General features: G+C 35.0%; 1 protein-coding gene across 2 annotated transcripts in view; it reads right to left on the reverse strand.

Annotated features, from left to right (window-relative positions):
- The window catches only part of LOC136029127 (cystathionine beta-synthase-like), a 193,653-nt gene that overhangs the window by 7,384 nt on the left and 172,441 nt on the right, over window positions 1-13,828 (reverse strand). For both annotated transcript variants that reach the window (XM_065707206.1, XM_065707207.1), the window contains exons 5-8: window positions 12,371-12,660; window positions 10,189-10,396; window positions 9,459-9,551; window positions 5,719-5,933 (exon numbers count right to left, since the gene is read on the reverse strand). In XM_065707206.1, the coding sequence (XP_065563278.1) occupies window positions 5,719-5,933; window positions 9,459-9,551; window positions 10,189-10,396; window positions 12,371-12,660 (806 nt within the window). The remainder of the gene's footprint in view (window positions 1-5,718; window positions 5,934-9,458; window positions 9,552-10,188; window positions 10,397-12,370; window positions 12,661-13,828) is intronic.

The raw sequence follows: 13,828 nt of genomic DNA on the forward strand, positions 1-13,828 counted from the left end.
CTTCCAGAGCCAATCCCATTTTTAGGTAAATTTCTTCGCCCCAGTTCTCCTTAACCTCCGCATATATCCCAAGGGACGGCGAGGTGGCCTTCGCAGCTTGCCAGACCTGAACTTCCTGAGATTCTAGCCTAGTAGCAACTAGCCTAGATACAGTCCCTAAGATCTCTCCTATTCCCTTTCCCTCATTCCAGCAATTACCTAGCCCTGCACGGTCTAATATATTCTTCACTCTGGCCACGAATCCTTCCTCCTACCTTGAAGCATCATTAAAAATGCTTGTTTAACTAGCCTATTATCTTCTATAAATGACACCCTTTCCGAATATTTAACCATACTAATTAACCTATTCTGTCTCATACACTTTATTCCTATATCCCCTCTCAGTACTAACCCATTAAACTTATTATCAAGGCCTAACATACGCTTAATAAACCTCAACCACATTCTTTCTAAATTAAACCCCTTATTAAAGTTACCTAAATAGTTACCTCATTACTAAAGAAACTGGAGAGGAGGGGGTTTCCTTGCTCTTTCCATAGTAGTAATATAAGTAGTGATATAGTAGTAAAATAAGAAAATACATTGTTTTATTTAACGCTTACCGATAGTCGTTGAAGAGCTGTTTAATGCTCATTGCATCAGTTTTTTGTAAAGACTTCGTTCACGAGATAAACCATTTTCAAATTTTCAGGGGATTAACAATTCCTTGACATGGCATATACACACACACAAAAAAAGAAGAAAAACGACTCTGCTCAGAAACGAGCTAACTCAAGATTTGTTTCAAAAATAGTCTGGAAGCAAAAAGTTGGTCCATGGCCCCTCCTCCCCGTCCCTACTTTTTGACAAAAGCTAGGGATATTACACTTTTTGAAGCAGTCATGCAACGATTTTCAATTAGTACGATTGGAGAGTCGAAGTGGGCCAGTGACACCCCACCCTCTTATTGCCCAACATACTTCTTTGTATCCGAATCTTGCAAATATGTTCAACTTGACCATATAACGACCAAAATGAACGACCAAAAAACTAAAAAAATAACTGAAAAAATAACTGAACGACCAAAATGGGCCCTTATCCTCTCATACAACCCCCACCCTCAAAAATCTCATCTGCCAAGCATTCTATATCAATATTATTTGGAGGCATAAACTAAGTCCCTGGTTCCTCCATAGTCCCCCTAAATGCTCCCTCCAAAACAAGAGCAAATATAACAATAGCACACATCACCTCCAATAGCACAAGGGACATGACATGACGGACATGCCTCGTCAAATAAAATTCTCCCCCCCCCCCCACAAGACTTTTAGAATAAAAGACGAGCCGTGACCTCTCCTACATCTAAATTTTTAGCAGAAAGATAGCCATATCAAACAATGTATTTAAAAAAAAAAAAAAAAAAAAAAAAAAAAAAAAAAAAAAAAAACTGCAATGATTTTCTAATCATTGAGATTTGAGATAAAAATTGGGCCCATGCTCCAACAATTCTCTCCCTTTGCCATCACAAGCTATGCTATGTCTGTTTGCGATTCTGTTGAATTTGTAATTTAATATTCTGTTTTTGGGACTGAGTTAGAGGAATAATTAGTTTGGTAATAAACCAAAACTAATTATTTAAGAAAATCGTCATAATACCTCATACCTACACGAACAAACTTCACAATATTATTTATACTCAAGTGACACCTACTTCTCAAAATTTCCAAAATCCAATCTCTCCCCTCGACCTCCCTACCAAATATTTCCAAGCGCAACTCCCTCAACTCCCTACAACTCTTAAAAATGATACAAAGACTCATCCATCTCTCCACACATAGGGCAACAGTAAGTAACATCCCTCTATTCATTTCTCCCTAAATATTTCCTACGTTCTCCTAGAGGCATAAAATTCCCCCTTACATACATTACCCATTTCAAATCTTCTGGAGTTATCCCATTGTTAGGTAAATTTCTTCGCCCCAGTTCTCCTTAACCTCCACGTATATCCCAAGGGACGGCGAGGTGGCCTTCGCAGCTTGCCAGACCTGAACTTCCTGAGATTCTAGCCTAGTAGCAACTAGCCTAGATACAGTCCCTAAGATCTCTCCTATTCCCTTTCCCTCATTCCAGCAATTACCTAGCCCTGCACGGTCTAATATATTCTTCACTCTGGCCACGAATCCTTCCTCCTACCTTGAAGCATCATTAAAAATGCTTGTTTAACTAGCCTATTATCTTCTATAAATGACATCCTTTCCGAATATTTAACCATACTAATTAACCTATTCTGTCTCATACACTTTATTCCTATATCCCCTCTCAGTACTAACCCATTAAACTTATTATCAAGGCCTAACATACGCTTAATAAACCTCAACCACATTCTTTCTAAATTAAACCCCTTATTAAAGTTACCTAAATAGTTACCTCATTACTAAAGAAACTGGAGAGGAGGGGGTTTCCTTGCTCTTTCCATAGTAGTAATATAAGTAGTGATATAGTAGTAAAATAAGAAAATACATTTTTTTATTTAACGCTTACCGATAGTCGTTGAAGAGCTGTTTAATGCTCATTGCATCAGTTTTTTCTGTAAAGACTTCGTTCACGAGATAAACCATTTTCAAATTTTCAGGGGATTAACAATTCCTTGACATGGCATATACACACACACAAAAAAAGAAGAAAAACGACTCTGCTCAGAAACGAGCTAACTCAAGATTTGTTTCAAAAATAATCTGGAGGCAAAAAGTTGGTCCATGGCCCCTCCTCCCCGTCCCTACTTTTTGACAAAAGCTAGGGATATTACACTTTTTGAAGCAGTCATGCAACGATTTTCAATTAGTACGATTGGAGAGTCGAAGTGGGCCAGTGACACCCCACCCTCTTATTGCCCAACATACTTCTTTGTATCCGAATCTTGCAAATATGTTCAACTTGACCATATAACGACCAAAATGAACGACCAAAAAACTGAAAAAATAACTGAAAAAACTGAAAAAATCACTGAACGACCAAAATAGGCCCTTATCCTCTCATACAACCCCCACCCTCAAAAATCTCATCTGCCAAGCATTCTATATCAATATTATTTGGAGGCATAAACTAAGTCCCTGGTTCCTCCATAGTCCCCCTAAATGCTCCCTCCAAAACAAGAGCAAATATAACAATAGCACACATCACCTCCAATAGCACAAGGGACATGACATGACGGACATGCCTCGTCAAATAAAATTCTCCCCCCCCCCCCCACAAGACTTTTAGAATAAAAGACGAGCCGTGACCTCTCCTACATCTAAATTTTTAGCAGAAAGATAGCCATATCAAACAATGTATTAAAAAAAAAAAAAAAAAAAAAAAAAAAAAAAAAAAAAAAAAAAAAAAAAAAAAAAAAAAAAAAAAAAAAAACTGCAATGATTTTCTAATCATTGTGATTTGAGATAAAAATTGGGCCCATGCTCCAACAATTCTCTCCCTTTGCCATCAAGTTTCTAGCTCAAAGTTAGGTATGTTGCACCTTGTTTCAATCGAAACGTATAATAATTTCCAATCAGGACGATTTCAGCATAAAATAGACCCGTGGTTTCTCAAAGACACGTCCGCCTTCACTGCAAAAGTTCGTTTTCTTTGTGATTGGAAATACAGAGTAGGTCCTGGGGCTCTCCATTACTAGATCACATTGCCGAGTTTTCGGTAGAGAGGTAGGCAGGGATTTTTTTTTTTACTGATCGGCTTAAAATTAATGAAACAAGTAGCTAGAGACGATGGGACATGAACATCATGATTTTCAAAGGAAATTCCCTTCTCCAACCTCCAATTAGGTCGAAACTTATGGAGCAGGTGGTTTCGGTCCAAGGGGATAAAACGGAAGGATTTTTGAGACATTCACCACTTTCAAGCCCCATCTACCCTCCTTACTAAAGTTTCCGCATTCACTTGGAATTTGATAAGAGGGTACACAAACACCTAAGGAGACGTTGGTAAAGAAATTCCAGTTCATTGAACATAACAATCAAGGCACTAGTAGGCTTTAAATACCCATTATATGAGAACTTCTCTTCTATCCCAAAGATTGACTTGTAAGCAAGAAATGTAAAGCTTGCTTCTATTCAGGTACGAGGGGCTATATGGTTGTGGCGTTGGATTAATTGGTAAAGCTTTTTATTCGCTTCTTATACATTCGAAGACAGAAAGATTTGTCTTCTTGTAAACGTTTGTGAGACGATTATAAAAAATAATATAACACAATGATGTAGTTTGATAATTCTTAGTTAAGTGTTTACGTGGCAATTAGCTAGGAACCGTCCTAGCCAAGTGGTTAGCACGCTAGATTTCAAATCCTTTGTCCGTGAGGACAGGGGCTCAGGTCATGGTGTCACTGGTTATTTGATTTAGAACAAGGGTCAGTGGTACGACTCTGTAAGCTCATCTAGAACCGACCCAGCTCTATGTGGAAAAATATGGAGAAGGTAAACAGGAAGGGTTTGCGAAAGCACACTATGGCTGATCCTCAGACCCCCGTTATACTTCCTGACTGAAGGGCTATGAAACGGAGATCAGCACCGCCGGTAGGGGCTGTAAAGTCCAGTGTCAGTCTGTGAAAGTCCTGTTAGTCTTTTCTTGTTTTTCTTTTTCTGTGGCAATCAGTCGGTAATAGACATGGTATTAAACTTATTGTCTACTTTTGGGTGTCCAGAAAAAAAAAATATCTATAGAGTCATTTTTAAATATTGTCAGACTATCTTGCCTTCCGTGATCTGTCAGTATCAATAGCCGCGTATTTATTATAAATAAGACATGCAACGCTGGTGCATGCTGCAAAGTCCTTGAAGTTTCAGCATAACCGCAAGTTTAACAATAATAAACTTACGAAACTTTATAACTAAAGGACACTGTGGGGTCCGGCAAGGTGCTGTCCTCTCCCCTCTATTTTCAAACTTTCTATATCATCTGTCCTGTCCTCTATTCCACCTACTTGCATCCTTAATTCTGTAAATATTTCTTATCTTGCCTATGCGGATGATATTCTTTTGATCAGTAGGACTAAAAAAGAGCTCTCTCTGTCTGTTTCCATAGTAGCATCTAAACTTCATGCGATTGGACTTTCTCTTAATCTTTCAAAGTGTGAATATCTTTCATTTAATAGTAATATCACTACTCCTCTAATCTGTGGATCTTCATTTCGGTGGCTAGGAATTAACGTTAGTAAAACACTAAAATCCTTACGGACTCTCGCTATTGCTGATTGCAAGACGAAAATCCAATTAAGTTACTCTAAAGTTGTTGCTAACCGAGGCAGATACAATAGAAAGTCTCTTGCTAAATTATACTCGGTTTTTACAGATCATTCAGTTTTGTTTCTTTCTGGTATTTACCCTATTTTTTATAAAAAAGATATCAGTTCAATTCGTTCTTATTATTTCCGGTTTTCCCGTTTTCTATTGTATCTGCCTGCATGGTATAGAAATAGGAGCCTCATATCTATTTATTTTTCCTGGATATTGGGTCGAATCTCACGGAGCTTGCTGGCAAAATACCCCAGTCTACTTATAAGTATCTGCCCACCCACAGAGGCCTTACTCGTTTGCTTTAGTTTCTTGTTTTTTCTGTTTTGTGTAGTGTTTGTTTTGTTTCTTTTATTGATACTCCGCTTTCATTTTTTGTAGCGGGTCAAAAATAAATTATTATTATTATTACTGCACCAAAGTTTCTATTATTTAGCGTAACATAAAGCTTTCCTACTTTTAGATGGGAGACGGGATGATTTGACCACCAATGTAACTGACTAGGGTCGCTGGATATCTCGAGAAGTTCCTTGTCCATCATCCACTGATCACTAAGAAATTTTGTCATGTAATTTCTCAGCCCATCAGGCAAGATAATAACACAACGTTGACCTTCTTTAAGTTGCCTTGCAGCTCTCAGTCCACAAGAAACGGCTGCACCGCAGCTGCCACCTATGTAAAAACACAAACCATTACGCCGATGAGTCGAAACACAGTGCAGATCGTCATTAACATTGAAAAAAAAATTCTACCACTTCAGCGTTTAAATAGGAATCTTAGCAATGCGTATCTTCTTCCTTAAGTTCATCAGCATTATCAACGAGAAGATTAGCATTTCTACATACAAAAAGACTACCTGATTAACGAAAACGGAAAGATAAGCAACAAAACAGTACTATGTAAATTGCTGTGTGTTGAAGGTACTTGCACACAAACTTATACAAACTAAAAGAGGAGACGCTAAACTGTAAGCATATTTTGGAATTTACAGAAAACCATGGTTGTAGACAGGAAAAAAGTTTGTAACTACACAAGTTTCAAAATGCTAAAATTCGAAGCTGGAAATATATATTAAGGAAAAGGTTTAGGATGACAGGCCATTGAAAGAATGTCAATCGGTCTTAAAGACACTCTTTCGTCAGTGTCTTTTTTATTTTTTGAATTTTATAATTATCTTTTTAGTGTAGTGCTTCTTCTTTCACTTTCTTAGATTTAATGACAATATTTGGAATTAGTTGCCTCACCAATTTTCTTGTATTTCAACTTGTAAACTAGACTTATCACCTTACTTTTTCATGATGCAATAGGCCACATGAAATATACCAATATCGAGTTCAGCCCAGTTCCAAATCTAGTACTTTTTCAATGACCATAGTAAACTTTTTATAGAACGGAAATATTTGGTTTGGACTCAAAGAAACAACCCATTTGAGTCAAATTAAATGTCTGCCTTATAGCAAGTGGCAACAATTTGTCAAATTATAGATTTTACTCACCAATTTATTATGTAAAAAATGACCTATCAATAAACGGTAGATGTCAAATAAACAATAAATATAATACTAACAACTGAACATACAAAACAAAGTGGTGAGTGTAAGATATAAGATTTTGCGAAATTGTAGGTATCTGCCATATGGTAAAACGTTTGACTTGGCTCAGATACGTTGTTTTTATAAGTTAAAAATAAAATACTTTCACCCTTGGAAATATTTCAAGTTATTATAATTTGTCATGCTTGCATTTCCTTATTCTCATTAAACAGCACACAAGTGAACTCACAAACACGCACATAGAATATTTTTAAGCGGGCTCAAAAACATACACATGGAATATCTGCAACATATCACTGCATAAATTTTTCCTTATCTTTCCTATTTTTGCTGAACATCAGTACTGGGTGGTTCTTCAAACTTAGGGCCTAATTTTGAAAGACATGACATGTAATTATTACACAGTATTGATATTGAGGCAATTTATTAGAATTATTTTTATCCAAACACTAAGGGTTACTAAGATAACCCACACGAAAAAAAAACTTTCACTCATGTTAATATTAGCTGTTGGAATTCATTTCTTGAAAAAAAAAAAAAAAAAAAAAAAAAAAAAAAAAAAAAAAAAAAAAAAAAAAAAAAAAAAAAAACTCTCAAATGTGACACTATTACCACTTAATCATTGTGTTGAGTTGAACTGTTATTGAAGTTCATTACACGTTATGGATTACTTATACAAGTTACAAATGCGTATAAATACTATTCATTACTGATATTTAAGCATTGAGTTAGGATAGTCCTTTACAAAAACGATATACAAAAAAAAAACAAAAAAAAAACGCTCAATCAATAGCTCATGTGTCTCCAAGCTAAAACTAGATCACCTAGTTTAAATTTAAAATACTTAATGGTAGCTTAAACTTTTAGCACTTTTTGCTCAATCTCTTACTACTGTTAACTATGATACTCTGACTGAGACATTAAGATATCTCTCTTTCGTTCTGTTCAATCTGTGCCTCCTGGACAAGCTCTGCTTTTTGGGTGGATTATTTATACGTTGTATTATATATTTGCATTAAGAACCTCACATTTTTTTAGCCATTAACACTCTATATTAAGTTTCATTATTGTCTATAAATCTATTAATTTAATAGACTATAAGTTTTCGATAAAAGATCACACCAATAGACACGGAAATATAAATTTTGCTGCATTCGAAAAAATGGTGTTTTGCTGTTCCCAAAAAAATACTTTTCAGACCACTTGCCTCGGTAACAGACAGCAGGCTTCTAAAATTAGCCTGCGGCTATTAAAACAAAATAAAAGAAAGAAAAATGCATATAAATAGGTAATAACACAAAAGTACTATTTTTTGGCGGCAGAATCACATCCCTCGTGAAAAATTAAAGTATCAAGGACATCAAAATAAAATCTGTGTTGCCACACTGAAGAAATAACAAAATAGCTAATAACACAACATTACTATTTTTGTGGCGACAGAATCGTGTCCCTAGTGAAGAATTAAAGTATCAAGGACATAAAATAAAAACCTCTGTTACCACACTGAAGAAATAACAAAATAGCTAATAACACAACATTACTATTTTTGGGGCAACATAATCACATCCCTAATGAAGAATGAAAGTATCAAGGATATCAAAATAGAAATCTGTGTTGCCACACTGAAGAAATAACAAAATAGCTAATAACACAACATTACTATTTCTGTAGCAGAAGAATCACATCCCTAGTAAATAATTAAAGTATCAAGGACATCAAAATAATACCTGTGTTGCCATACTGGAGAAATCTTAGGTATATCCAAACATGAAAACAGCAATTTCCTTAGAGTTTTCTATTAGCTGTTTTCAAATTATGAAGTTTTAGAGTTGCACTACATTTTCGTTCGTGATACTTATGTCGAGCCGTGAAAATAATTAATATAATGAAAATAAATAATAAAATTAGACAAATCTGACGATTCTTTTGGTAAAAAAAAATTCAAACGTTAACAATATGTTTAAGGCCAAAGACAGAAACACCATGAAAGGAAAGCTGAAACTTTGCATGTTGTCTGGTGGCATATATTTTACTCTATTTTTGGTTTACTTTTTGCAAACGTTTCTTTTTCTTAAATTTGGCACCTGCTGCTACCAAAAACTAAATAAGGAGGTCTTTTACACTAAAATTGAATTGCTGATTTTTCTTAGTTTTTAAAGATGCAGTTGTGTAGGTTCTCACTTAATCAATAAAAACAATAAAAATTTAATTTTCACCATCTTAAAAGAAGAGGACAAAACGTCCAAATGGATTATTAGCAAGTTGATATTTGGTATATTTTGTGACCGTTTTAGGTACAATAAATCACTTATTCGTATCCACTTGCGGACCGAAGTTAAATCTAACAAATACATTTGTTTAATAAAGATTTAAGAAAACTGCAATTTATGGAAGCGAGCAATCTTTCCGTTTTCTTCCGACAGTTTTCTCCGATAGTGCTGTCAGATACTTCAAATTGTCAGATATTACACAACGATTGAACGACATTTACCTATGATAAATTTTGTTTATGAAAAGTCAGAGTGCATGTGTCACCTTGCAACACAAACGGGGTATGCTTATAACTATTAAGCCATTGCTTCGTTTATATTACGCAACAAATACACTATTAAGGCTTGTACAAAAAAAAAATTGAGATCCATACCAACAAGCAGTCCTTCCTCTCTGATCAGACGTCTTGACATCGTTAATGAATCTTTATCATTAGATTTGTACCATTCATCAACAACAGAATGGTCTAGAATAGAAAAGAAGAATTTTTAGCAGAGGAAACTATAGTCAGTTAAAACCTACTTACTGAATTTCAAAGATCTGCACTACGGACAATTTAAACAAATAAATCTACCTTTTCTTTCCATCTCACTAAGATTATTTATCTTCTATTTTAGGTACCAACCTGTCATGAGAAGTTTCCTCGAAATTGTTGTCAGATATTTCAAGTTACACAATGATTAAATGACTTTCACATGCATTAAGTTTCCAATAAGGGTTATATTGTGATATAAAATTGTCAACGCTAGTAAATTTGGTAGTATGAGTAATATATAGTTTCTAGCCTATATTATTTTAACTAGTAGCATTGAAAAACCCAACAACACAAAACCCCCTTCAGCAGTTTAAATCGCTTCTCATTTCCCCCTCCTATACAAAAAAAGAAAAATATGAAGGTCTAAAGCTTGTCTAATCTTTTCTGATAAGAATTCCGACAATTAAATTTTATTTTCCAATATTATGCAAAACAAAGATAAAAAATAGTTTTATAATCCATCGCCTCAACAGTCACAGCATAATGACCTGATAAACACCAAAATGACGTCCAAGCCTGTAGCTATTTTTGCATTTTTATAAAGGAAAAATAGATCAAAGAGACTCACCCAAAACTGTTGGTATGAAATCATATCCGATTCCTTCGACTTCATATGAACCCCCTGGACTGGTTTCATTCATGTGAACCGGTCTTGCGAGAATAGATCCTTCAGGGTCGACACCAACAATCTTACAAGAAGAGATCTTTTCCTTTAACTTTCTTCCTATTCCAGTTACAGTACCTCCAGTTCCAGCGGATGCCACAATCATGTCGACCTTCAAAAAACATACTTAGGTAATGATAATCAGAGTCAACAGCTTAGAAAGACCGTTTCCAATATTATTTTCAAGCTATCTATACAATCTATACGATATTTATGGGTCTCAACGTGAGTTTTGTCACAGAGCAGTGTACTTTAAGTTTAGTTATTTCCTTTTTTTTAATTAAACCCGATTGAACCTTGAACCTGAACCCTACGCACAATTACACAGAATAAATTTTGAATGAACAGGCAGTGTGGATTTACCTTATCTCATCCAGATTCAAAGTCTAGCTTAAGAATTTTCTTTTCGTTTTATATGTATTCTAAAATTTAAAATAGAGATTCGTCATGCAAAAAAAAAAAAAAAAAAAAAAAAAAAAAAAAAAAAAAAAAAAAAAAAAAGATCATGGTCAGGCATATTGAACCTATCATCAACATCGTTCGAGGATTATTTAAACATTGTCCCAAATTATTAAATATTGATCGCCAAAATGATAATGCTACTGCTACTACTATTACCGATAACATATCGCACTACCAAGCCGTGCCAGACCACCACAGCGGATACTTATTCTGTTTTCAAAATGCCTTGTTTATCCATCTTATTTTTCAGAAACAAACAGAACAGTGCCCAGGCTCGGCCGCAAACATAGCTTACGTCCTGTTTACCAAAGGGGATAACATCCTGTTAACCTGAATAAAGTTTGATTCTGTGCTTTGACAAAATTCAGGTTAATCTTCAGAAATTTCAGCTCCATTTTATTTCGTACTTTAAAGAAAGGGCGAATTAAGTTTAACTATTTGGGAAGGTTTTTTAAAGCAGTTTTTTTCTGAATTCAAAATTTTGATTAGATTTTTTTTTTGTTTACTATTTGTATCCAATGGAATTTGTATTTCGAAAACTTGATTCTGCGCTATTCGCGCAGCGCATTATTTTCTTTAAATTCTGGGTTGAACTTTCGGTGTTTCACCCAGTAATATACACAGATAGGGGGCAGAAAACTCTGAGTCATGTCCTCCTTCCCCCACCCCTGGTTTTGAAAGTTTTACAATTCTTCCTGTTGCATCTTTTAATAGAAATTATCTAATTGTTATGTTTTTACCTAAGCTACACCCCCCTTCCAACAAAAATTATACCCACACGTCTGACTTCAGACGAAACTAAACGCAAAAAAATCATTATGCATAAAATAGGGGCTCTATAAAAGACTGATTCAATTTGAATTCAGCATGCATAATTGCATTAGGCAACTCTTGTAAGTTGCCTAATTTTTCAAAAAAAAAAAAAAAAAATCAACGGAAAATTCTGAAATAAAAAACTGCTACGTAAAGACTATTGGTGATTGAAAAGCTCTAATAGTATTTTTAAATTCAGCATAAAAAGTTTTATTAGAGTTCTCTAGCTTTAATTTATTTTAAAAATTGACAAATAACGGGCTGACTGGAAACATTTGCAAATGTCGTTGTCTGGCAGCAAGGTTTTTGTGCTTGTGTCAGTAGAAGGCTAAGAATAACTTAATCGAGAACATGGTAACCGATTAAATTTTCTTAAATCGTTCGCAACAGACAAATCTTCAACATGTAATAATTTCATACTCAATTTTTGAAATAGTGATAAATATCGTGCCCTTCCACACAGATAGAGTCAAATCTAGTGTTTATATTCACTTATTTGTGATTGTTTCTTGTTTTTTTGGTAATTATATCTACAATCAATAAGAAAAAGGGTAAAATCTAGCTTCTGTCTTCCCCTGAAAGTGGAGATATTTTTCAATTTACCGAAGAAAATATGCTGAAGACAATGATGTTATGAAGATCTACGTTCCCAGTCTAACATTTTAAACCAGAACGGAGGCGTAAAACCGACTCTAGCATACTCTTCAGTAAAAAAATAAAAATTAAATGAACTTGTGCAAATAACTCCACTGCAGTAAGACTTACAAGAGGCGACAATCTTAAAGCCAGTCGAAAATCAGCTTAAACTTACTTGTCCCTGACACTGATCAATTATCTCTTCAGCTGTTATATCGTAGTGAGCAAGCGGGTTTGCCGGGTTCCTGTACTGATCAAGGATATAGGCATTTGGGAGTTCTCTTTGTAGTCTTTGAGCCACTTGTATATGAGACTCAGGAGCATCGAAAGATGCAGATGTTGGAGTCCGAACTATTTCTGCTCCCAGTGCACGCAAAGTATCAACTTTTTCCACTGACATCTTTTCTGGTAAGCATATGATGCATCTATAGCCTTTTACTGCAGCAGCAAGTGCAATACCGATTCCTAAAAATAAAATAACTATCCTTACTTAACTTACAATATGTAAAAAATGAAAGTATTAAAACTTGTTACTGGGGGCTGACGGGTATCCAAGTCATATGAAACGAATTGTCGAAAATGGATTTTAGTCATTTACATATTAGTGTTACAACAACTTAACACAATTCAATTCAACTAAATACATGTCTCAGAAGCAAAAATTGAGCCAGCCAATTATTTAAACGTTACATTTTAATAAAGGAAAAGAAAGAAAGGAAACTTGAAGAGCACATAATGAAAGAAAATTCGCAACAAAAGGAAAGAAAGAAAAGAAATAAACATGAGATCTGAACAATTCAACTAATTCGGGCAGATGATTTCAAGGGAAAATACTTCACTGGATGGGACCAAGTTGTGATCAAATTGCATGATATTTTGTTAGATCCAGATTTGGGGCTGTGAAAGAGAGTTGAGGATTTGAGTGACAGAAAGACCATCTACTGAAGTAGCAGGACCTGGAATTCGGGATTGAGTTTGTGAAGGTTGAATTTATTAGCCCAAGACTGCTCAATTGAATTCCTTGATGGAAGCTATTCTCACTCGCATCAGAGTACACACTTGTAGAAGGACATAGCCCGGGCAGGCCAAAAGTTTTTGTGGTTCTACTCTGTGCAGCCTTAAGCGGCTTCAGATGAGACGAAAAAGCGTTTCCCACACACAAAAACAGCAAGACAGTAAATTATAGATCATTTTAGAACCAGTGAGTAAATTTTAGATCATGTTCATGTTTTTTTAATTAATAAGGCGGTTGTCCTTGTGAAGACATGAGGTTTGGCAAGAAATAATGTCAAGTGTTTAATGCGCGGCGTGAATTCCAATTCCCTCTTATGTGATGTTTTCTTTTTGCAAATGATTGCCAAAAGAATGATATTGTCAAAGGCCACTAAGTTGGCTCGGCATAATCAACTCATTGGATCCGTTTTACCTAAGATTCAGTAAAGTAATTCAGAGGGAAAATAATATTCTAAATTTTTTTTTACTACGACAAACATAAAGCCCACACACATGAAACAAACCATACTTCGAAGCAAAGCTTGTCCAAGGAAACTAAAAATTTATAATTTATCACCCAAGCTCAAAATAAAGGATATAAAGACGGAAAGAAAAAATGAATCTCTATCACACAATTAAT

The sequence above is a fragment of the Artemia franciscana genome, chromosome 7 (genome assembly GCF_032884065.1).
Source record: "Artemia franciscana chromosome 7, ASM3288406v1, whole genome shotgun sequence".
In the NCBI taxonomy this organism is placed as follows: Eukaryota; Metazoa; Arthropoda; class Branchiopoda; order Anostraca; family Artemiidae; genus Artemia; species Artemia franciscana.